This window comes from Neophocaena asiaeorientalis, unplaced genomic scaffold (assembly GCF_003031525.2).
Source record: "Neophocaena asiaeorientalis asiaeorientalis breed wild unplaced genomic scaffold, Neophocaena_asiaeorientalis_V1.1 scaffold76, whole genome shotgun sequence".
In the NCBI taxonomy this organism is placed as follows: Eukaryota; Metazoa; Chordata; class Mammalia; order Artiodactyla; family Phocoenidae; genus Neophocaena; species Neophocaena asiaeorientalis.
Genome location: NW_020173668.1, coordinates 2,207,533 through 2,231,753, shown reverse-complemented (window position 1 = coordinate 2,231,753; position 24,221 = coordinate 2,207,533). Strand labels below are relative to the sequence as shown.

At 48.1% G+C, this 24,221-nt stretch overlaps 1 protein-coding gene across 4 annotated transcripts; it reads right to left on the bottom strand.

The window, feature by feature from the left end:
- Window positions 1-1,532: 1,532 nt before the first annotated feature.
- On the bottom strand, window positions 1,533-23,684 carry ADAR (adenosine deaminase RNA specific). Of its 4 annotated transcripts, none has more exons than XM_024748076.1 (15): window positions 23,512-23,684; window positions 18,405-19,834; window positions 16,364-16,547; window positions 15,799-15,875; window positions 15,000-15,144; window positions 14,679-14,869; window positions 9,293-9,518; window positions 8,858-9,029; window positions 8,455-8,548; window positions 7,709-7,831; window positions 7,285-7,418; window positions 5,576-5,758; window positions 4,968-5,080; window positions 4,497-4,624; window positions 1,533-4,315 (listed from the first exon to the last, which is right to left on the bottom strand). In XM_024748076.1, the coding sequence occupies exons 1-15, from the start codon at window positions 23,524-23,526 to the stop codon at window positions 4,078-4,080; spliced, it is 3,453 nt and encodes a 1,150-aa protein (XP_024603844.1). In that variant the 5' UTR covers window positions 23,527-23,684; the 3' UTR covers window positions 1,533-4,077. The 4 variants fall into 4 exon arrangements, with proteins under 4 accessions (XP_024603844.1, XP_024603843.1, XP_024603845.1 ...); XM_024748075.1 differs by having other exon boundaries at window positions 15,727-15,875; window positions 23,512-23,683; XM_024748077.1 differs by having other exon boundaries at window positions 9,371-9,518; window positions 15,727-15,875; window positions 23,512-23,682.
- Window positions 23,685-24,221: the final 537 nt, after the last annotated feature.

The following is a 24,221-nucleotide window of genomic DNA, read 5'->3' as shown; positions in this document are numbered from 1 at the left end:
GGGGACGGGGGCTGGGGGGTGGGGACGTCCTCTCGGGCCAGGGTTGAATAAGGGAAGGGAGAATATTGGGGAAACTGGACTCATGAGAGGTTAAACACATCGCACGAATCTAAAGAAAAGATCAGTGGTAACATCAATGATTGTGATTTGTAGCCTGACAAGTCCATTCATCAGATGGAAAAGACAGGGCCAAATGGCTGCGCCTAGAGTGGACAGAGCCCAGAAATAGCTCCTGGGGAGGCCCTTTGTAAAGAAGGGGCCCTGGAGGACAGGGCAGACGTGAGGCCCGGTCTCCTGGAGGGACGGCTGGGGACTCCTCGCACAGCCCCTGCACTCTGCGGAGTCAGGGCTGTCTGTGTGGAAAGCACTCCTGCTCCTGGCACATGGGTTTGACCCGGGCCCACATCCTGGAAACAATATTAAATGGTAGGCCCCCGAGAGGAAATGTAGGGTGAACAGCAACTGAAGTGCTGAGCTGAAGAAAACCCCTCTTGTGCTCCCGTGGGGTAGCCTTGCTTCCCAGCCCACCCAGAGCTGGGTGACGAGGGGACAGTCTTACATCATACACTCACTGTAGGTAGTATGGAAGAAACGGTCCATTTTCTACAAAGTCTGGATACCACATTTCCCTCCAGGTGGGACCAGATGCCTGGGAACAGAGAGGACAGAGATGCTCGAGGCTCCAGGTACCTCACAGTAGGCGGAGACACTGTCCTTCACTGTCAAAACTGTCCAGCTCACCAGGTACTGTATTTCAACAGACTGTGACCGACACCCATGCAGAGTTCTGGTCCTTATTTAATGTGCCCCCTAAACATGTCGCTGGCCCTCCTGGCCTCAGTTGTTCCATCTGTATTGTGGATGAAGAGGGAGGTTTCACTGCGACTTAGGAAGCCTGTCAAATATTTCGTGTCCTCTGGTATGGTATTTTTACAAGGTCAAGGAAGAGTCTTGTAGAAATCCTGGACTAAATCGCAATCTGGAAAGTGGTGCATATTCTCTTTGAAATCAAGACGGAGAAATATTCTGGATGCCATCTATGAAGTAAAAAGCAAATGGCCTGTCTCCTAAGACTGCAGCCAAGCCAGTTCTGGTCCAGGCTGCAACTTGCACCTCCCCGCAGGCAAAACAGCTGGGAGTGGAAGGCTGTAGAAACCCCTCAAGGAGAGCCGGAGTTGCATATGTGATTTGTGGTGTGGTCTCAAGGGACGCTTTCCTACTCTGGGCCTTGAAATCTTGCACAGCAAGTCTCTGGGGACAAGATATTTGATGGTGGGATCTGATGGGGAAGGGGGGCTGTGGACCTGGGGAAGTAATTAAAGGTTGTCTGATATACTCCAACACACCAGACACAAGCTCACCTCCTAGGCAGCACCTTTGAAATGGCTCCTCTCTGTTGGCTGAGGGAGACCCTCTCCTCAGGTTCTGTGTCAGATGCAGCTGGTGCTGTTGCCAGAAATCGCAGGACCACGGCTCCCTCTGTCCCCACTTTCTCACCCCCCAAGAAACCAAGACTTGAGGTTTTCTAACAATTCAGATTCTTCTTTTTTTTTATTTACGAGGAATGTATATTGTTAGTCACTTTTACCAAGGGACACATAAAAGTGGAATCATAAAACTGACTGCACCCATCGTGGCACCCAAGTCTACGCTTGGGCTCTTCCCCACTCTGCTCTTGGAGTTACTACCAAGACCCCCAAAACCAGCAAAATCCCTTCAACGTGAGTAAAGGAAATAGCTTGAAGCAGTGACAGTTTTTACAAGTGATTATTCAAAAAATGCACACTAGCCACAGTTCAGACAAATCAACTACAAAGATCATTAAAAAAAAGAGAAAAAGGTCTTGCTTACTAAAAACAAAGACTGGACGAAAAAGTGAAGAGAACACTCGAGGTGGGAGTTCTGCCTCTGTCCCACGTGACTCAGAGGGGCAGGGGTGGGCACGGCCGCGCAGGGCCTGACACAGGCTTGTTTCCAGCAGATGCATGGGTACAGGGAAGCCTTGCTCTCTCCCTACAACAGAAGCTGAATACTGTAAGTTCGCTAGACACGATCTTGGGGCAAGCAGGGGCTCTGACCTTTTGAGAGTGCCCGTGCTCCTGGTTAAGGAAGAGGCGGCCGAGCCTGAGCTCTGCAGGAGATTCCAATGCCCACGACAGTCCACAGGGGCCGAACATGCCGAGGAATCAGTAGGTGATACCCTCTGGCCTGAAGAACTAGGGAGATGAGCTGCCTCCTGGGGCAGGACTGATTTTGTGTGCCATCAGGAGATTCACAGGACTGCGGGGCAGGCCCCTTCCACCCGAGAAGACAGGCACGGTTTCCCTCCTAGTTCCTTGGGACCCTTTGGTGTTCCGCAAAGATATCCTTAGTGTATTTAAAGACTTACGTTTTCTCACTTTGGTCAAAAGTACAGAGAGAACGGTAGCCACAAGAACAAATGTGTGGATGCGGATGTATCCACCGCTGAAGAGGTGGGACACACAGGAGGGTAACTAGTCAGTAGCTTGCGGGGTGTGGGGGAGGATGGAAAATCATCTGAGGGCACTGGCTCGGCATGTTCACAGATACAATAGAGGAATCATCCCGAGGAAAGAGGCAGGCTCAGGCCTGGAGGGGGCAGGGCCTCTGTACTTTTCTTGAGCATGTCTGGCTGGCTTAGGCCCAGAGCCAGACCCCACAGAGAGTCGAAGGCTCTGACAAGAGTCCACGGTACCTTGAGATGTAACCAAGGGTCCCATCTCACAGAGTTTTAGGACAACCTGCCCTTTCACCTAGAACTACTGTTGAGTGTCAACCCTATAAAGACTCCCTAGCAGGCAGGGAGACCTCAGGTCTGTGACCCGCCCACAACCAACCTTCTGAGGCTATCAGGCGAAACAAAAGCACTTGGTTAATCAATGGAAAATGACATCTGACCTTTAAATCTGTGCAATTACAGGTTATCTGTAGCTGTTAGGAATCAACATTTACAGCATTCTTTTTAAAACTCCCAATTTACCCATGACTTAATCACCTTCCCTTGGTGTCACTATCATAAGAAACATGCCGGGTGGAACAGTGATCTGACCCAACATGACTTTTTGCCCTTATTCCTGCTAGGTCCTGATTATCTGAGCAGAGATGATTTACCCTCTAGGATTTATCCTGGGTTTTTTCCTACCAGTTGGTTGGGGTCTGTGGCGCTACTTCCCCCATCGGTAGGACAAATTCCTAGCAATGCTTTGGGAGGGACAGCTGGGAGCTTGGCAACATTCCAAGATATGTCTGCTTCCCCAGGAAGTGGTCTGTGTCACTCCTGCAGGGCAGACGTCCCCTATTGCTCGGGCAATTCCTTTAGCCCCGTCTGGCTGGTCCCAGCCTTCCCTGCCACCTGCGGAAGGGATGCACTTCCCAAGCAGCAGCCTTCCCTGCCTCTTGGCCCCTCCCGAGCCGGCTGAAGTGCACAGTCGGAAGATCACTGAGCATTAGCTGCAGACTCTGGTCACGCTCGGCACTGGTAACAAGCTGGCTGCCGTTTTAAACTCCTGCCCTTGTCAACGTTTCACCAAATCCTTTAAGTTCACCTCTCTACCCTCTTGGAGGAAAAGGTAAAACTTAATGATCATGAAGAAGGAATCTCAGAAGGGGAGGAGGGGAAGCAGAGGAGCCTCAGAATCCACAAATGAGAAATCATCAGTCCCTGGCATGATTCACACTGCTGACTGGAACCTAACTGAGACCACAAGAGGTCAGTGTAGCAAACACAAAGGGGACGGAAACAGGAAAAAAACGAAGAAGGAAGAGGAAGTGGGCACGAAGAAGGAACAACCCCTTCTCTCTGCCCTTAGGTTTCTACCCCTCTGCTTGGGAAAAGATAAGGGGGACGGCTAGACCTGGCCTAGTAATCCCAAAGAAAGCAGGAAAAACAGGAACCCAAAGTTCTCAGTGTTACCAATTGTGGTACCATTTAAAAACAAAAAACAAAAAAAAGGAAACCAAAAACCAAAAACCCTTGACCAATGTGATGAGGAATGCTACGACCTCTCTCTCTCACCCCAGTGTGAAACACCCTGACCCATCAGTCACCGGATCACACTACACTGGGCAGAGGTAAAAATTCTTTTCCTCCTGGGGTTTGCTTATCCAGTTCCCGTAGCCCATGTCCTTCAGACTTTTTTTGAAGTAGTTCTTGGCTATCTCGTAGTCACGGGCAGCTTTCTTGGCTTCACCATAGGAGAGTCTAAGTAGATCCCTGCGGTACCGGAAGGAGCAGAGCTTCTTGAATAGAAGGAAAATGTTCTTTTTGGAGACCCGGGATAATTCATTCCGTGGCCTGGAGAAACGAAAGCACTCACTGTTCACCTGGGATGGAATAGGTGGAGACACTGATGGGGAGGGGGGGCATGGGTGCGTGTGGCAGCTTTTAAGCTCCGGTGTTTGGCAACATGACACCCCCTTGGGGCTCAGGCCAGGACGCCTGGCTCTGCTTTTGCTGTGCTCTCCCAGCTCCTTACCCATCCACGGTGCCTCTGGTCCCATCTAGGATCTCTAGGTCATAGCCGTCAGCCAAACACCAGTTGACGCTTGTCTCCTTGGTCTTCCCGGATTGCCTCTTGGAATCGTATACACTGACTCGGCCAACCTAGAAATTCCAGGAGCAATGGGAGAAAGATGGAAACCTTTCAAGAAAAAGCTTCTGAAGCAGGGACTCAAGACTCACAGGAAAGAGGGAGTTGTGGGGTCATGATCTTTCCCCCTTATCTAGGATTCTGTTTGGCTAAGACTCAGACGTACTAACTCGACCTCAATTCAAATGAATTCCAGACTAAAAGAAGGAAAGCCCTTGGCATTCAAGAGGAGGAAAGGGTAAGTTCTGGGGAAACGGACTAAGGCTCCCCTTGCCCACACTGTACGTTTTTGCTCTGCTGATAGGATTACTTGAAAAGGAGAAAACGTCAAGGGAAAAATGGATGGGGTTATAGCACCTTGGGGTGGTTGACAATGAAGGGATGTCGGAGTCCATCCTCAAACGCACTCCCATCTCTTGTCACACGACAGCAAATGGCACGGGTCAGATGCCCTTGGCTGAAAAGGTAACCTGGGTACGAAAAAGAAACGCACACACCTGTGTTTGCACCAAACGCTGTGAAGTGGCAGAGGCATGTGGGGAGCGTGAGGAGGGTACAGACAGAGTTGTCAAGACAGAGAATCAACTCCCTACTTAGGAAGCACCTTCTAACTGTGGCTGCCCAGGATATACAGGGATCATCAAACATTTAAGCACAATACATAAGGTTCCAGGTAAGGCCAAGGGCTGAGGAGAGCAAGGAAACTCAGACACTGCAGTTTTAAGCCGCTGTGTTTAACTCATCTTGAAAAGACTTGGCTGGCATGTCGTTACCTAGGCTCACTGCCTAAACCAATCTTCCCATCACAGCAGACCAGACACTCAGAATCAATCACTAACCACTGCATCGAGCACACTTTGAAAAGGGGAGACATCATGTTAGCACCTGGCAACGAAGCATGCGGTTTGCTGGGATTTGGGCACCAAAATGACAGTACAGTTTCAGCTCTCAAGACAGGTCCTTACCCAGTGTGACGGATTTGAGATACACAGGCTGCAGGAAGTGGGTCAACAGCGCCCCCTGCAGGCCGAGCACGTTCCAACGCAGGATCTTGTCACTACAGGACATGGTTCGGAGTCTCTCCCCCAGCCGAATGCCGTCCCACGTGGGCACAATGTCACTGGACTCCACTGGGATTGTGCCTTCTCCTGGATGAGAGACTTGGGTCAGACCCGAAGGGGCCCTTGGACCGAGCCCCTCCCTGGCGTGGTGTTTCTGCTTCCTAGACTCGGGCCAGAGGCTACTCACTCATTCGTTCTTCATATTATTTCATAGCACCTACTATGTGCTGGGCACTAGGCTTGGTGCTGGGAAACAATGGTGAGCAAAACCAAGTAAGATCCTTACCTTCCTAGAACGTTTATGGGGGTGAGGGGATAGAAAGGGAACGGAGCAGACACTAAACACGTAAGTCAACACACGTAAGAATTCTAGATGGTTCTGAGGGAGCTATGATGGAGGACAGCCAGGGGAACCTCCTGGGATAGGACTGTCAGGCGGGCTGAGACACGAAGGAGGAGAAGGAACCGCTGAGAAAGAGTGTTTCAGACACAGAGAAGAGCAAGAGCAAAGGCCCTGAGGCAGCAGGCGGTTTAGTTGTTGAGAGAGCTGACAAAGAGCCAATGTGGCTGAAGCACAGGTGAATGGCACGTTTTGCTTTTATGTGAAGTGTGGTGGGAAGCCACTATAGGACGGCGGGCTTTTTGTTTTTAGTGAGCTTCACTGAGATATAATTCACCCATTTAAAGCACATACTTCAATAATTTTTAGTATATTCACGGAGTTGTGCAACCATCACCACAATCAATTTTAGAACATGTCGTCACCCCCAAAAGAAACCTCCTATCCGTTAGAAGTCAGTACTTCATTTCTTCTTATGGACAAATAACATCCCATTGTATGGACAGAACTCATTTTGTTTATCCATTCATCAGCTGATGGACCCTGGGGTTGTCTCCACTTCTGGGCTATTACGAACAATGTTCCTATGAACGTTCCTGTATTCGTTTTTGTGTGGATATATGTTTTCATTTCTCTTGGGGATGTTCCTAGGAGTGAGTTGATGGGTCATATGGTAGCTCTGTGTTTACACTTTAGGGTTCTGAGCAGGGAAGTGACATGATCTACGTTTGAGGGTCACTCTGATAACTGTAGAAGGATGGCCTGAAGGGAACAGGAATGGATGTGAGGAGACAGTAGGAGACATCAGAGGACAGTGGAGGAGCGGGAGCTGGCAGACATGGTGGAGAACCAGCAGCCAACTAGTCAGGAGGGGAGCCGGGCACTTGGCGTCCTCCAGTCAACATCTCAGGCTTGGTTCTGCATCATTTTCTCCAAACTTACCTGAGGTGATCCCATCCATTTCCATGGCTATAAAGACCAACCATAGGAGGATGACTCCCAAACTTTTATTTCCAGCCATTTCTCTCCTCTGAGCTCTAACTGGGTACTTCTGCCTCCTATTTGATTTGGAGATCTCCCCAGCTACCTAATTCAAAATGGAATCTTGATCTTCCTACAGATCTTCTCTGACCTACATCTTGCCTCTCCCTGGAAACAAGACCCTGGTACCTCAGCAACTAATGGCAAAAACTTGGCAGCCGTGCCCTGGCTCTGGGACGGGCCTGGGGCTTCGCAGAGCCTTCTGCGGGGAGAGGGAGGACGTGTCACTCACCGTTCTCTACCTTGGTGCGGAGCTTGCCTTGTTTGGGATTCTCAAAAACAGGGTAGTGGCGGGAGTCTGTGCTCTCCACAGCACGGTCGCTGCAGGACTTGTCAAAGAGGGCACCATCGCCACATGGGGCCGTGCTGCAACACAGGGGCATCTGTTAAAACCCACCTGTGCAGATACATCTCTTCAGTCTCCTGGGGCTCAAGAACAGCTCGATGTGGGAGAAAGTAGGCTTCTGAGGCGTACTACGGGCTGCCGGAGTGGCAACGCGCATGTGAGTCACCCCACACTGAGGTGTGGACCTCAGACACAAAGCCAAGCGTGGCCCATCGAACAAGCTCTGATTTACGGACCAGGAGAGCATTCAGGCACCCAGCTCTGGAAGCCTGGCAGGGCTGGCTCTAGTGGCAACAGAAACTCTACAGACCTGATATAGAGATGGAACGACACGGTCTTTTTTATTTGGAGTTTTTCTCCTCCCTTAGCAGGCTCAAATATACTATCCTTCGCAGTCTGGGGGTTGTACTTCATTAGCTCGCTGTAGAGAAACCTACAAGAAGAAAGTCTGGTTAAGAAGACTGATTCTGGAAACAGCAGTTGCTTCTATAATCTGATCCCAAGCAAGCACAAGGCTTAACAGTGCAGACCTTTCAGGCTTTCTCAGGTTGAAAGAGTTGGTGGGAAATTCTCCATGGGAGACCTCAGCATTTCTTAAAGCTAAGTTAGCCTTTCAGGTCAGTTCCATTTCTGCCAAGAGCTTCTCGCTCTGGCAGCTGCAGGGATTCTAGGGCGGAACAAACTGATTCAAGGACTGTAGGAGGCTGCTGCTTCTCTCCCTTCATAAATTAAAGAAAAAGTGAACTGGAGGGGAAAGCTGGCAAGGCAATGGGTTTGTTTGTAGGTCCTCAAATGGAGATGGAAGGCTTCCTCATCCCTACAGCACTGAAGATCAAGAAGTCATTATGTGCTTTTAAAAAAGGGCTTGAAGCAGAGTTGGCAGAAAAAGAGCTCTTCAACAGCAGGCTGAGTAGGGGCACGCAGCTGGGTCACAGAAGGGACTGATCCCGTAAGACAGGTTCAAATGGACAGGTGAGGCAAAGGCTGACACTGCAGGGTCGAGGACCTGCCCGTCAGGGGGGTGTCAGAGCCGCCACACCCTGCGATCTCACTCACCTGATGAAGCCTCTCCGGGAGATGATCTCTGCGTGGCAGTCATTGACGGTTTCTCCCTTTAGGCTTAGAGAATCTCCTTTCACACAGCGATTCCCTGGGAAGGCAGTTAAAGCAAATGTGAAATTTCCAAAGGAAAACGATGATGGATAGGGTAGAGGCTGTTTGTTCTTAAAGCTTGAAGGCAGAAACAGCCTCAATTGATCAGATCCTGACTCCTGTATTCTTTTCACTAGGAAATGAGAATTCATTCCCTGCTCTGAATTAACTGTAGCTAAAATGAAATACAAGGAGAGTCTTCTCTCTGCCTTAAATTCACCCATACAGGACCCCAGGAGAGAATGAGGAGGTGCTTCCAGTCACTGCGGGGGGTAGAGAGCTGGGACACATTTCAGAGCCCACTTACCTGTCCCCAAGCTGACCACGACACCCAGGTCTTCAGAGTCTTTCTTCATGATGATGGCAGCCAGGATCTTGCGGCCAAGCAAGGAGGGCTGGAAACTGTTGGTGAGAGCATTGAAGCACCGGTGGCTCAGCATGGCTATCTGGTCATGGAAGGTGCTGCCTGTGAGAGGAAGCTGTGGGGACAGGAGGCCATGTCAGGGCCACCGAGCCTCGTCTATGTCCACCGTGTTTCAGAGTGGGCAGGGAGGTCGAGTTCTACTGGACTGGTGGGTCATCTTTCCCCCTCTCACGTCTAGTGTCCCAGTTCTAGGTTCTACTGAAGCTAATATTAAAGCCAAGGAATAGTTCACATGATAGCAAGTTAAGAGCTGACTCCACCCAGACAGGAGTTAGCAGGACCCCCAAAAAAGATAGCACCAAAAGTAGACGTCTTAACTGTCTTTGGCTGTGCTTCTGGGGACCTTGAGAGGAGGAGCATAGTTCTTCTGAGACTGGCCCCTGTCACTGGGGTTACCTCTGTGAAACCCATGCGCTCTGCCTTCTCGTCCTCCCCAATCAAGACGCGGAGGGCCGCATCTGCTGCTTCCTGCTTGCCTTGCTTCTTGCTGTGTGCGCAGACGGCTGGGAACCAACGACCCCCAACTTTTGCTTGGTAAACGAACCTTGGGGATGAGAAGCAGGGAATAAAGACAAGCACCTTACCCCGACAGCTGCTCCAGAAAAGGGCTGGTTTCGCTCAAGATGCGGCCAGTCTTGCCAACATGTGGCCCCATCACTCTTGACAGCTCTGTTCCTAAGGCAGCATTTCCCAGACTTCGGATATTCATGAATCACAGTGTGATTTCCGCTAGATCCAGATATCACCTGGAGTATTACTTACTTAATATTTTTCTCTAAGTTGGCTCTTTTAAAATGTAAACACGTTTTAAAAGGACACTTCATATCACTACTGTAAATGGAAAATGAGTATACCTTGCCATGAACTGAAGGTGGCTGTAAAACTGACTATGATAAAAATCATGTTTTAAATTCTGACAAGACTCTATTGCTTGTAAAGGCTCTAGGCCTGTCTTTTATCATAGTTTAGCAAGTATTAGGGAGGGTTTAAAGAAATACTAACACCACGTGTGGACTTTCTTCTTAACTAAAGCAAAAATGAGAAGGGAGTAACTTTCTCCCTGCTTGCATCACTTTTTAAATGCTCTGTCTGATTTTTTAAGTACCTGACTCCATTTCTTCATTCATTTCCTGATTAGCTCAAGAGGACTTAACCTGGAGAAGTCAGAGTCAAGGTCAGCCTTAGCTCAGGGAACCACACCTTTATGCGGAGTTACTTTTCGATTCCTGGAGGCCTTGTGATGGCTAAGCGGAGTGGAGTGTACCCTGGGCACTGGTGAAGCAGGGAGGCAGGCAGTGCTGCTGAGCGGCCCTGCAGTTCCCCTCCCTTCCTGGCTGGGGATCTCCACAAACACATCAGAACATGATGGAGCAAAACAGCCTGGGCAGCTACCAGACACGGTTTCAAGAATACTAGCTTTTAACCAGATCCTAATCTGCTTTGGGGAACCCAGCTTTGGATAATCCAACTGCATACAACAAAGGTTTCAGTATCAAGATTTATCCATCAGCTCAGGCAGTGAAAGGAATCAATCTTTATGTTCAGCCATACTGAGCTTCTCACTATCCCTTGCTTATCCTAAGTAGCTGAATGCCTTTGCCTCTTTCTTTGATGGTGCTGACTGGCTTGTGCAGGCCAGTGGGTTAACGGTTCAGTGAAGCAAAAGGACAGCGACATGAATAGATGTTGAAGAGAGGGGATGGGGGCCAAACCACGTAGGATCTTGACCTGAGGGATCCAGGAGAATTTCATGAGTGTTCTATGTGTTTGAAAAGTGTATGAACTCTTATGCACAAAGATATACACATATATCCATATATCCATACACATACATACAAATATATATACATATGTATATATATAAAATAAAGTTTGTTAATTGTGCGACTAGAATCCATTAGAGCTGCACGGTCCAATGTGATACCCACTGGCCACACGAGGCTATTAACTTTAATTAAAATTCAATACAACTAATAATTCAGTTCCTCAGTCACACAGCCGCATTTCAAGTGCTCAGTAACCACATATGGCAAGTGGTTAGCCTTTTTAGTGGAATGCTGGAGACAAGAGCCCAATTGGAATGAATTAAGGAAGTGAAGACAATGAAGACATTGACTACAAACAATTCTTTTGAGAGGTTTGGCTGTGAGGGGAACAGAGAGATGAGGTGGTACCTGGAGGGAGATGTGGGGTCAATGGAAGGCTTTTAGAAGATGGGCACGGGCGTGTTTGTAGGCTGATGGGAATGATCCAACAGAGGGAGCAACTGATGATGAGAGAGGGAGATAACTGAAGGAGAGCACGGGAGGGAAGGGATCCAGGGCACAGGAATGCGAGGAAGGATGCTTCCTGCATACTGGTACAGATGTAATGTACAGATGAAGTAGGAAGGTGGATTTGGTGATGGCAAGGTAAGGTGTTTGTCATTTGGTTATTGCTAATTTCTCAATTAAGTGTGAAGTAAGGTCATCAGAGTGAGAAAGAGGGGTTTTGTGGAAATTTGAAGAAAGAGGCAAAGGTCTGAAATGATTTTCTTAGAGTAGAAGAGAAAATGTAGTACAAAAAAATAGTAGGAAAAATGCCAGGGGCTTCCCTGGGGCTCCAGTGGTTAAGACTCTGAGCTCCCAATGCAGGGGCCACAGGTTTGATCCCTGGTTGGGGAACTAAGATCCCACATGCCGCATGGCACGGCCAAAAAAAAAAAAAAAAAAAAAAAAAATGCCAGGAAGAGGACAAAAGTGGGGGTTGGGGGCAAGTGACACTCCCTTACTTAAAACCCTTCAATGGCTCTCCAGTGCTTGTGTGGCTGGAGCATAACATGGCCCACCCACAAGGTCGACCCTCCAGTCTCATCTAGCATCAGGCCTCCACTGTGCTCTCTGCTCCACCCATACTGGCCTTCCTGCAGCTCTTTACCAGCTCTGTGGACTTGGGGGTACTATCTCCTTTGCCTAGAACCCTCCCTGTCTCTTGATCATCCCTAAGATCTCAGCTTAGGCTCCACTTCTCAGGGAAGCCCTCTCCCCTCTTCTTACTGAGTCAAGTCATGCTATGTAGATTCTCACCGCATCACGCAGCTCAAGCTCCTTATAATACATATCAAGTATGAGATCTTACATTTCTTACATGATTACTGATTGATGTCTGACTCCTGTTCTAACAAATACAATGTCCTCTATAAATATCTGTTGAATGAATAAAGTAGGGAGACCAGGAGACTACTGCCTGGTTTAGGTGAGAGAAGACAGTGCTGACACTGGAGGCGGAAAGAGGAGGAAGGGATCTGGGACAGAAATTGTAGGTTCAATAAGCAGAACTTAAGGATTGTTTGGCTGAAGGGGGTGAAGGGGATAGGGGAGATGGTCCCCAGGTTTCTGGCATTTTACTTAATGTGGAGCCTACATATTCCCTATTAGGAATGTGCCTGGGTCACTTATCTTTTTAGTTGATGTTGCAAATAGGGTATTCTCTACTACGTTTTCTAACTGCTTATTACTGTATACAGACAAGTTCTTGACTCTTATACATCACTTTGTAGTCCCCCGCTCTCCTAAATTCTCCTTTGTCTCTAACATTTCTTCAGTTTCCTCATGAATATTCCAGGTATACTATCATATCATCTGCAAATAATGATAACTTTACCTCCCCTTTCCTCTCTTTACACTTACTTCTTTCTCTAAACTGACTGCATTAGCTGGTAATTCCAGAATGATATTAAATGACGATGACAGTGGCATCCACATCTTCCTCCTGACTTGAATGGGAACAGTAATAAGTAAGCTGCTGACTTTGGACTTCAGACTTGTATTTTTATCATGTGAAGGATGTATTCAATAATTTCTATTTTCTTAACAGCTTGGTTTCTTAATCTGAATGGATGCTGAATTTTACTACACACCTTTTTGGAATCTCTGGAGATGATCATGTGGTGTTTCTCCTTTGACCTATTAATATGGTAAATAATAATAATAATAAATATCTTAATGTAGACTAGTCTTTGCACTACGTTGAGATACTACTTTTCGCATTTTAGAATGCTCATGGTGTAGAGGAAGAGATTCTTTATACATCGTTGGTGGAAGCAGAAACTGGTAAAATTTCACTGGAAGAAAGTTTGGCAAAATTTACCAAAATTTTAAATGCACATACACATGTTATTCATTGAAGCCTTATTTATAATACCAAAAGTTTGGAAACAATTCAAGTATTCATCCGTAGGGACTGGTTAAATAAATCATGATAAACGCCGTACACTGGAACCCTATACTTTGTACTTATATAGAAAGAATATAAAGTTACATGAAAAATTTTCTAAGATAATACTTTTACGTGTAAAAAGCAAGCTAGAAATCAATGCATATATGTATTTCTGTGTAACAAAAGGGGGGAATATAATTGCTTGTATTTATATAAAGATACTCTGGAAGGATGTATAATAATGTAAAGTTACTACATGGTGTATGTGTGTGTGTGTGTGTGTGTGTGTGTGTGTGTGTGTGTGTGTAAGAGCTGGGTCAAAGTGAGAATGAGCTTTTTATATTTTTATTTTTGAATAATATTTTTTATTTTGCATAATCTATTACCTATTAAAAAAAACCCTTAAAAACCAATGTACACAACTCATGGCCCAGAAATTCCACTCCTGAAAGTTTATACTATAGACAAGTTCGTACATGTAAGCAAAGACATACAGTACAAGGATATTCACTGCAGGAGTGATTCTAAGAGTAAGACCAAAACCAACCTGAATGTCACCAGAAGTTAGTTAAATAATTACACATGGTGGGGCTTCAAACAGAAATAACAACATTTTCCTTCTTAAACTAGGTGGTAAGTAGCTGGGTGTCCATTTTTTTTTTTTTTTTTTTGCGGTACGCGGGCCTCTCACCGTTGTGGCCTCTCCCGTTGCAGAGCACAGGCTCCAGACACGCAGGCTCAGCGGCCATGGCTCACGGCCCAGCCGCTCCGCGGCATGTGGGATCTTCCCGGACCGGGACACGAACCCGTGTCCCCTGCATCGGCAGGCAAACTCTCAACCACTGTGCCACCAGGGAAGCCCTGGGTGTCCATTTTAAGAAGACCTTTTACATCTCTTGTTTGATAAAGCAATTTAAAAATTATAAGTATCTATTCAATGAAGCATTATGTGGTAGATATATACATGCTTATTTGTAATGACCTCTAAGACACACTGGTAAGTAAAGGAGTCAAGGGGTAGAACAGAAGATTATGATATATACTTACTTTAAAAAACAAAGTAAAAATAAATAAATAAATTTATAAAATAAATAAATAAATAAAATATAAATAAAAAAGAGAAAGGAAAACGTGCTAATATGTACATGGAAATTTCCAGAAGGACTCAAGAGACTGGTAATAGTGTATGAATCTGGTGAGGGAAACTAGAAGTCTGAGATAGAAATGAGACTTTTTGTTGCACATTTTTTCAATCAGCTTGAATGATTTCCTATGTACATATAAAAATTAAAATTAATTTAAAAAAATTTAGAAGGCTCATGCTCACTGGAAGAGTGGCTGTCTTCTCAAGATGGCTGATCTAGTGTCTTCTCGGAGGCCCTGGGGACAGGGCTCCCTGAACATGCGCCTTCTGTCATTCACAGCTAATGCACATCCTTTCTTTCCCTGGGTTATAAGCTGTCCCCACCCTGTGACACACGGCTGTAGCCAGGACAGGAACACTCACTTGGGCTCATGAGGAGGTCCGGACTGGTCGACCAACTTGAACTCAGCAGCAAAGCCATGGGAGCGGGCGTACTCCAACAGGCCGCCCACGGGGTTGGTGTTCAGGTATCTGACGAGCTCGCTAATCCTCCTGACCTTGCTGGGCATCACCGATTCCAAGTTATCAAATGATTCCGTGTTCATACTTCCGGGCTGAAGGAGAATCAGCCAGACAAAGAGGAATCATAAACACTTAACGGAAACTCTGAGGGACTCACGGGCAATCCTAAGCCGCTCAGTTGCTAAAAATGACCTGTATCTTTTGAGTGGAAAATGGCCCCACCTGGTCATCAGAAGATGTTGAACCTGTCGCCTCTCCTTGCAGGGCCTTCATGGCTTCCTCTGCAGCCATCTGCTTTGCCGCCTTCTTGCTGGGGGCACTGGCAGTGGGGAAAGTATGGGTTCCCATTGCAACGCAGTACTGGAACCTGACAGGAGATGAAAGGAGAGGATTTAACTGGTTTTGATGGAAGAGCTTTACCTAGCCTTTGTCAGGTTGTCATCCTTCACGACTTGTAATTGCCTTGCACACATCGCCTCTGTGCCTTGGCTCACGCAGTCACTTCTGCCTTGAAGAGCCGGTGCCTTTCACCCTCCTCCTGCCCCCAGTCTCTCTTAGCCTGGCTCACCCCTATTCAACATTTTTAAGCATCAACCTAATTTCACCTCCTCCAGGAACCCTTCTCTTGAACATGTAAGTCTGCAGAGCCTCAGAGCAGAGAGCTTCTCAGGTACGCCCAGGTCTTGCACCTTTTAGTCCCACCACCAGTAACCTCCAAGCCGTGTATCTCCCTTGTGCTTGGTCCCTGCTTTGCCCTTTGAACACCTAATCCCAGATTCTCTGCTCCACAAGCAGCAACCATGCTCTCAAGGCCCCCCATTTTCCATATTGAAAACAGGAGTGATTGCTCAGTGAAATAATCTGCCATCTCTGAGGAGGCAAAGAAGAAAATGTATCTCTCTCTCTTTTGAGAAAACCTCAGCAGAGATACATGATACAAGAGATGTACTTGGGGTCATGGGCAGGGCCTTCTCTGGATAGGAGACGGAATTCACAGGAGCTCCCCAACTTGTGCACACACTCAAGCAATGTAGTGACGGGGTTCTTCCCAGAAAGGAAGGATGTTGCTGAAGGAGTGGTAGTCTGGGACTCTGCAGTCTGGAGAAAATGAGAGACACAAAAACAAAAACAAAAACAAACTGAGAAAACACTGGCTATTCCATCACAGCAGAGGGAATGGGGATGGGAGAATTTCTTTTGGTCAACTGCATGTTTGGGGCTGGCTTTCTACAGGAAGAGGGTTGTGGGGATTTTCTAGGCCTTGCAGGAAACAGTAGTTATTTAAATGTTCTTCGTCTCATTTCTTATCTGCCAAGAGAGGAGATTGGATTCAATAATTTTTAACGTGTCTTTCAACCCTGAAAATCTGCAATTCCAGTTAGGCTGGGAGGGGGCACTAGAAGGGGAGCTGGGTATGAGAAGAGGAAAGGTGGGCTGGTGAGGCCGGGTAGAGGAGAGAGTGGGAAGCTGACTCTGAGACAGTGGGTTGGGTAGGCTGAGATTGTTTCAAGAGGGTCACAGGAAGTTCTGATACTTCACAGACTTGGAGAGTGAACTGACGTCCTCCCAGAGGGCAGGACGCCTACCTTCTCTGAGTCTTTCTCCGAGGAACAGCAGTATGATTCTTCTGATCTTCCACTGTCTCTGGCTTTAGCTTCCTCAAGCAGAATTGTCATGGCTTTCATAGCTGCATCCTGCTTGGCCACTTTCTTGCTGCCAGCTTCAGCTGGGGGAAACTCTCGGCCACTGATGACAACTTGGAATTTAAATCTTGATGGAAAGTGATTAGATGTGTGAACACTAGTCTAGGCCATCCCTTCTGCCCTCTCCAAAGAGATCTTCACCCTGGAATTTCCTGCTACACTAAGGGGCTTGTTGACTTGTGAAGGAGATGGAGGATAGGCCAAGGGACTCCTGTCCCTTTGGAGGCTCAGCCTGTTCCTATTTTTTTGGAAACAAAGCAGCCAGGGACTCTCTCTCCAAGCTCATTAGAGCAAACATAGCCACAGGTGATAGGAAACTAGCTCAAGGGAAACCCACTATCTTTTAGCAATGAATTAAGATCAAGTCTGTACAAAAAATGATGAGCTATAAAATCACCACTACAGTCTTGTTAGCAACCAAAGAGGCTTTACCCTAAAGCAATGGTGGTAGACTTGGCCACCTCAAGGGCAGCTCCTAAGGAAAGCGAAGGCTTCTTACAGTGTAGTCTCACACTCCCCAGACACCTACAGGGATCAGATACCTGCCCCTTTTGGGGGCCTATTTTCATCCCCAACCTACCCTCAGAGATACACCACTCTCATGGTTTCTTTTGAGTCATCCTACAGCTCTATTTGTCTGATGCCTGAGATGAAAGGAATTTCCCCTTGTTATGCAGAGAACCAAAAAGCATTTGTTCTAGGCCCCTGGACTTAGCTTAGACAGCCTCTGTTCAAGCTTTCATATTTGTTCAGCTCTTTGCTCAATCTGGGATTTCATTTAGAAAAGTAGGTCAAATTTCTTATTTCCTGGGTCTTCTGAAATATTTGAGCATGGCATCAATGTTTCTTATAGCTGGAGTCCAAAGAAAGGTTAACCACAAAAACCCACTGCTGTTCCCCAACTCTGGGAAGGGGGATGGTGGGAGAAGAAAGAGAATGACAGCCATCCAGTCTCTACCCCAGACAGAAGCACACCAGTCCTGGCCCTGTCAGCTTCTGGACAGACGCACCCCCTCTTCTTAACAGCTCTCCTGCAATGCCATCTCAGTGTCATGAAGACAGAATAAGGAGGAAGGGTCACCGCCGGGAATCCTTTACCCTCAGACACCAGGCTACGGTTAATGTAAAGGTTAGTGGGATTCTGTGCTGGCCTCACTGGCGTGCGGTCACTCAGCTGCAGTGGTTTCAGCTCTCCGCTAGGCCCTGCAGCAGCTCCTGGGCCCACCTGTCTTCCTCAATCTGTCCGCTGGCTTGGAAGAGCCTATGGTGCGGGGCCGGGCCAGCTGTCTGAGTGAGGTAATTTCTGATTTCACAGCTTAGGAGCAGCAGCAAGTGCTAGCCCACCCATCTGTGCAGAGGCGGTGTGTAAAATTAGAACCACCACCTTCAACAAGCAGGCAGCCGTGCACTCTACAGCATCCTTTCCCTACGGGAGCTGAGCAGGAGCGGGTGGGGAGGTGCGGTTTGGACCCGCTGCTACTTAGCAGCACAACCCACCCTTACTCTCTGTGTGCAGACTGCCGCTACCCACCTGTTCCTGCACCCCCTGGGGACTCAGCTCGGGGGGAGGGAGGACGGCACATGGAAGGGAGCGGGAAGGGCGTCAAGTCTTCATTACCTCTGGCCTTAGGAGGCAGGCATAACACTGATGCATGGCAGCTAATCATCTCCAAAGAAGCTTCGTTTTAGCCAAGGCTGCCAACCTCCCCCTTGCTCAGCCAAGATTTCGGCTGGGCCAAGGTCTACATTCCCTGTTCAAGATGTGGAGGAAGGGCCAGACAAGGGTGATTCAGCCCACAGGCAGGAAAAAAGAGGGAAAAGACAGGGGCCACCAACTGGCACTGCTCACGAGTCAGCAGAGACTCCATCAGGAGCAAGAGTGCCTGACCCCAACCTTAGGCACAAATCCTGGGTGGTCTCTTACCGAGGTTCATGGGGTGGTCCACTCTGCTCTATCAGGTTGAACTCACAGGTCTGACTAGCGAACTGAGCATATTCTAACAGGCCGCTGATGGGGTTCTTCAGCTGGCACTCTGTCAGTTTCTTGTAGGGTGAACACCGTGGTAAGCCATGACTGTAGAAGGAGGGCATCTCCATGATGGCTCGAAACTCACCTGGTGCCGCGTGGATACTATTCAAGTCATCTGGGATGTCATCTGTGGCCCACTGGCCATTTTCAAAGTCAACATACCCTGTTTTGGAGGGGCCATTGTCATGAACAGGTGGTTTCAGTTTTATTGGTTCTGGTGTGACCTCTTGCCTAGTTTCTAACTTTACGACGGGTTCCTGCCCATTCTCCACTTTTTCTGTGGTGTCCATGCTGTTTGAGGCATCTGACGCAGGCAAGTTGCAGGTGGGGAGCTCTGCGATTTTTCTGGTCTCCTGGATAGCAGCTTGAGTGGCTTCCGGAACGTTGTTCGTGTTTCTCTTGATCTGTATCCTCTCCCGCTTCTTATCGGTCAAATGCCATATGGGAGGGGTCGTCCCTTGCCTGTAGACGTCCCCCTGCCTTTCCAAGTCAATCAGCACGGCAGTCACATCTCGGGCCCTGGTGAAGCCAATGTTTTTAGCCAAATTCAGGGCAGAGGAGTTAGACACATTAAACAGATAATCGCAGATCTTTTCCTTGATCTCAGCCATGTCGAGAGGCTCAGGAGGATCTTTCAAGCCAGATGTGAGGCTTCTGTCTTCAGTTTCCAAACTGAAGTCTGAGCTTGGAGCTCCCTGGCTATGACTGACTGCTCTTGCTACTTGGCTGGGCTGGTTCCAAGCCTGAACCGGAACTGAAAGTCTCCACAAAGGGGGCGTTCCTGCCTCCCGATGCAGCTTACCCTTCTTTGCCAGAGAGTATAAAACTCGATTGATTTCCTTCTTTTGGGCTTGGAGTTTCCTGGCCAGATCAAGCGCTGTGGTGGCCTTCCCTTCCCCAAGCTCCTCCAAGAGCTCTAAGATCCTTTGTTCCTGATCCTGGCTGATAGTCAGTTCCTGGAAACGTGAGGAGAGCGTATCAACACCTCTCCATGGCTGAACCCAGCCACGTGGGGTAGGATGCTGGAACTCTCCTGGGAGCACCTGACTTCTGAGAGGCACGCCCCTGGGGACACCCAGGATCTGAAGGTACCCGCCTCTGGCAGGTGGTCCTGGAAACCTTGGCCCGAGTCCAGGAAGGAACAGTGGCAGTGATGGTGCCTGCTTTCCAATTAGGGGTGCTTCTGGGAGTTGCCCCTTGAGAAACTCTATTTGCTGGAGCCGGAAACTATTAGGATAAGATCCCAGCCCCGGCTGCTGGTGTCTGAGCTTGCCGTGCTCATAGCCTTGAACGGGATGGGTTTGGTATCTGTTGAGGGAACACCCCTGCAGAACAAGAAGATGGAAAAGAAAGTGAATTGGGACTGCAGCGGCGAGCCTGTCCCTCCCCGCTGCCTGGGGTGGGTGTGAGGGCTGCACGTGATTCCTAATAAGCTGAGAAGGCAAGTGAGACCTGGGCTTGTGACCTAGCTAGGGGGGCCCGCCCACCTCCTAAGTACTACCTGTGGACCCGACAGTGGGAAGAGATGGAAGAGCAGGACGCAAGACGTGTAGTCACAGCGCTCGCCGTTCTGGTGAACGGGCGGCGGTCTGAGAGAAGATGGCGTAGCTTGTGGCCTACGGAACCGGGTTCTAAAGACACGCTGTGGAAGTGGCTATTGGGAAGTAGCTAAAGGGGTGTGGGAGGCTAGGGCCGAGGTATCCAGGAAGAGACGCTGCCAACTCTGCACAGCCAGGGGAGCCTGGTGGTTTGGGTAGAAGTGCCCAGTGTCCCTTCCAAGCCTGGGCACCACACTGAAGGACGAGAACCATGTGTCTTTTTTCTAAGGACAAAAGGGACCCTGAGGGTGTCAATAAATACCCTGCTGCCCGTCCCCAGGGCTTGCATATCTAGGAACAACGATTCCTCATGCTCACATTCCCCTTGTCTGATTCTCCTGAAGGCTACAGGGACCTGCAGGCAGCTGCGTCCCTTTCTTCAATAACTTCAGCCTTCTACTCCCCAACCCCTGCGCCCAGTCACAATGAGGGGATTTTAGCACTCTTGCTGGGCAAGCTCACAGCATGCTCGCTGCATATCTCCTTAGTGCGGCTCCAATGATGGCCACCTCCACCTTTCAGCCACACAAGTGGCTTGTGCGGCTCCTCATTCAATCTCACTGTTACTTGAGCCGGGCCACTATCAAACCTCAAACCCTGACACTTTTCCAGGGTCAGTGAACTTTTTCTGTAAAGGGCCGGAGGGGCATTCAACTGTAGCACAGAAGCAGCTACAGGCAAAATGTAAAACTTCCTTTTACAAAACCAAGGGGAAGGCTGCACTTGGCCCGCAGGCCACGGTTTGCAGACTTGCTCTTCTCAGCCAACAACTTCTCTGTGTTTCTACCTCCACCCCTGTAGCTGCAGGTCAGCCACTCCTAGTTTGTCTCCATTCTGGCTTCACACACCTCCTCATTCAGCCTGGATCTCATGGTCAGTTCCCTTCACCACCCAAGGCCTCCTGTCCCCTTTTTCTGTTCCAAAGGTTCCAAATGGTGCTGGAGGAGGATACCGCCTCACCACGCTGAATTCCTGCTCTTGAACTTCTGTTAGGTTTTCACACATTTGGTGGTCAATTCAGTACAATAGACGTGCGCTGACTCAATGTGGATTGAGCTCTCTTCTTTAAAAATTCTCCTCCAATGGCTTGGCTACCACCTGTGCTGAAGCTTAAGACCTGACTTTTCAAATGCCTAGACGATCTGTCTGTCCCCTTAGATACCCTGCCATTACCTCAAACGCCACGCATTCTGAACTAAATTAATCTTTTCCCTCAATCCAGCCCCTTCTCCCGCTGTTCTTATTACTGTTAATGGCAGCATTCTCCTCTGAGTTATTAAGGCTGGAAACCTGATCATCTTTTCTGCCTGCCTGCCTTCCTCCCTCTCTCCCTCATCTCTCACACCTCATCAGCTAGGTGCCGAAGTCCTATCTTGTCTACCACCTCTATCTTTTCTCTTAAACATGTCTTTTTCCAGGGTCTTTTTCTAGACCCTCATTACCTCTCACATGGGCTACCACAAGTGCCTCTCATCTTTCCATCCCTCTACATTCCAGTGCAACGTGCCTGCTTTTCCCCTTACTGCCACCTATGACAACTCACTACAGATCTCTCTAACTGCCACCTTCTTCAGGAGACTTCCGACTCCCCCCCACCCCCCGCCGCCCCCATGAGAGTTTCCTCTCCTTGAACTCCCACCCAGCACCTGTTACACCACTTACTTTACCTTTTATCATAGCTACTGATTTTTTTTTAATGGCACATATAGATTGTAGTGTCTGAAAGGTGATTAACAAATATTAGGTACCCTAGAAATTATTCTCAGCTCTCCACTATTAATATTCCCCATGTAGTATTGATGGGGGGCTGCAGTCAACTCGACAGTAAGCCCCTGGGGGACGAGGACTACACTTCAGCTATCTTTGCATCCCTAGCACCTAAGGCAGCACCTAGAACAAAGCTGATCCTGAACCAATGTCTGCATGAACAAGACATTGCTAGACACGTATTCCATCTCTTTTCTTCTCCTCTTGCTGCACACAACCCCCCTACCCCCACCTGGGGCTGAGGTATATGTGAATACAGACGGTGGGTGCCTGGTTCACAGGACTCAAAAGGATACACGAATTTGTTAACAATAGTTATTTCAGGGAAAAATTAGAGGGAGATTATTAATTTTTTCTTTATACACCCTAAAATCTCCTAAAAGTGAAACCAAGCCAAACCACCACTTGAGAACAGCCATTTGGAGGAGAGCCACTGAATGGCAGGTGAGAGCCAAGAAAGTGAGAAACCAACCTCCATGGTGATCATTCCTAAATCCCTCAACATCTCCACTCACCCAACTTCATGCCTATGTACTATACAAACTATGTAACAAGCCACTTAACATTCACTGCTCTGCAAAGTTTCACTTTAATCTATTCTCATATATTTAGGATTAAGAGACAAGCCCCCCACCTCTACCACATGGGCTCCAAAGGGTAATATATTGGTTTGCATAAAGAAATGCTTTTCCTGTAAGTCAGGTGTCCCTAATCCTTTTAAAGAAGGGAAAAATATATATACACATGCACACACATATGTATGTATACATACCACACACATATATATGTACTTGTGTACATATACTTTATATATATTTAAAATCGAGGTATATTTACATATAGTAAAATGTATTCTGTTTAGTGTATAATTCTGTGAGTTTTGACCATATAGAGTCAAAGCACACAAAGCCTTATAACTACCACTCAGATCAAGATGTAGAACATTCCCATTTCCCAAAAACGTTTTCTCATGCACTTTGCAATCAATTCCTTTCCCCACACACAGCCCCTGTCAACCACTGATCTGTCTTCTGTCTCTCTAGCTTTGCTTTTTCCAGAATGTCATCTAAATGGATTCATACAGTATGCAGTCTTTTGAGTCCAGCTTCTTTTGCTTAGCATCATGAATCTGAAATTCGTCCATGTTGATGCATATAGCAATAGTTCCTGCCCTTTTTTGCCGACCAGTTTTCCATTATCTTGATATACCAGTTTTTGGAGATAATGAATAAAGCCACTATAAACTTTCTCCTACAGGTTAAGAAGGAGCAGAGACGCTAAAAGTAAAGCATGTTGTCCAAGTGGGGCTAAAGGAGGCGTGGGCAGCCGTGGGGTCCTAGCAGAAAAGCAGAGGGGAACTGTCTTGACCTGGTCTCAGGCCTTGTTCCTCAGAAGGGGGGAGGGGAGTGCAATTTCCCCACAAACCCTCTTCCACGCCTTGCTCAACACAATTAATTAGCAAGATACAAATTCCTAAATTCCTAGAACATAAATTTTGTTTGGCAAGAAAACACATACACACACACACTCTCTCACCATATGTCATGCATGAAAACAGGAGCGTAGGGAGGTATACGATGAGCCAGGGCGAGCAAGTTGCAGGTGGCCCGCTCTGGGCTCTGACCCCAGCGGCTTACCTGCCTCGGGTCCATGGCGCGCCCGAGGCATGTCCTGGGGTCCGCTCGCCGTGACCCTCCCCGAGGGGGGACCCTTCCCAACGCGGGTCGTTGGCCTCCAAGTCACAAGAGGCGCCTCTGGACTTACGACAAGCCCAGGCAGGCAGGGAGCAGGGTTGTGAAATGGCTCCGGTTCAATTTCACTTTCGTTTCTTCAGAAGGACCTCCCTCTTTGGAAAGTTTGGCAGAGGGGCGGGGCTTGGGCAAAGCTAGCGTGAGCCATCTGGTTTCACGTGGGTAACAAGTTTAATCCCTTCCTTGCATGAGAACTGGGCAAGATACTCTTTTTTAGGAAAACAGCTATAAAAACTGAGCTCTTTATTCCCCTCATGGCCTTCTCAGGAATACATGGGATAAAGCAAACGGAGAACAAAGCCACCCTGCGAAGCCTAGCGCTGGAGAAACAGCCTGAGGTTCTGTCCTCTTACTCCCAGGTCCACACTAACATGACCTCGTGTCTCTAATGTGGCAGTGCGGGGTGGGGGGGGGGGGGGAGGGGTGGCGAGCTCTTCAGATGACTGACGTCCTCACTGTGGACTTTACTCATACTCTAGCATATTAACTGACGCGACCACTTAACAGCCAGTATATAGTAGCAAGATAATGATACCAGCAACTGAACAGTAAATGATCTATATCATAAAACCATCCCACCTTTCAGCATCCACCAT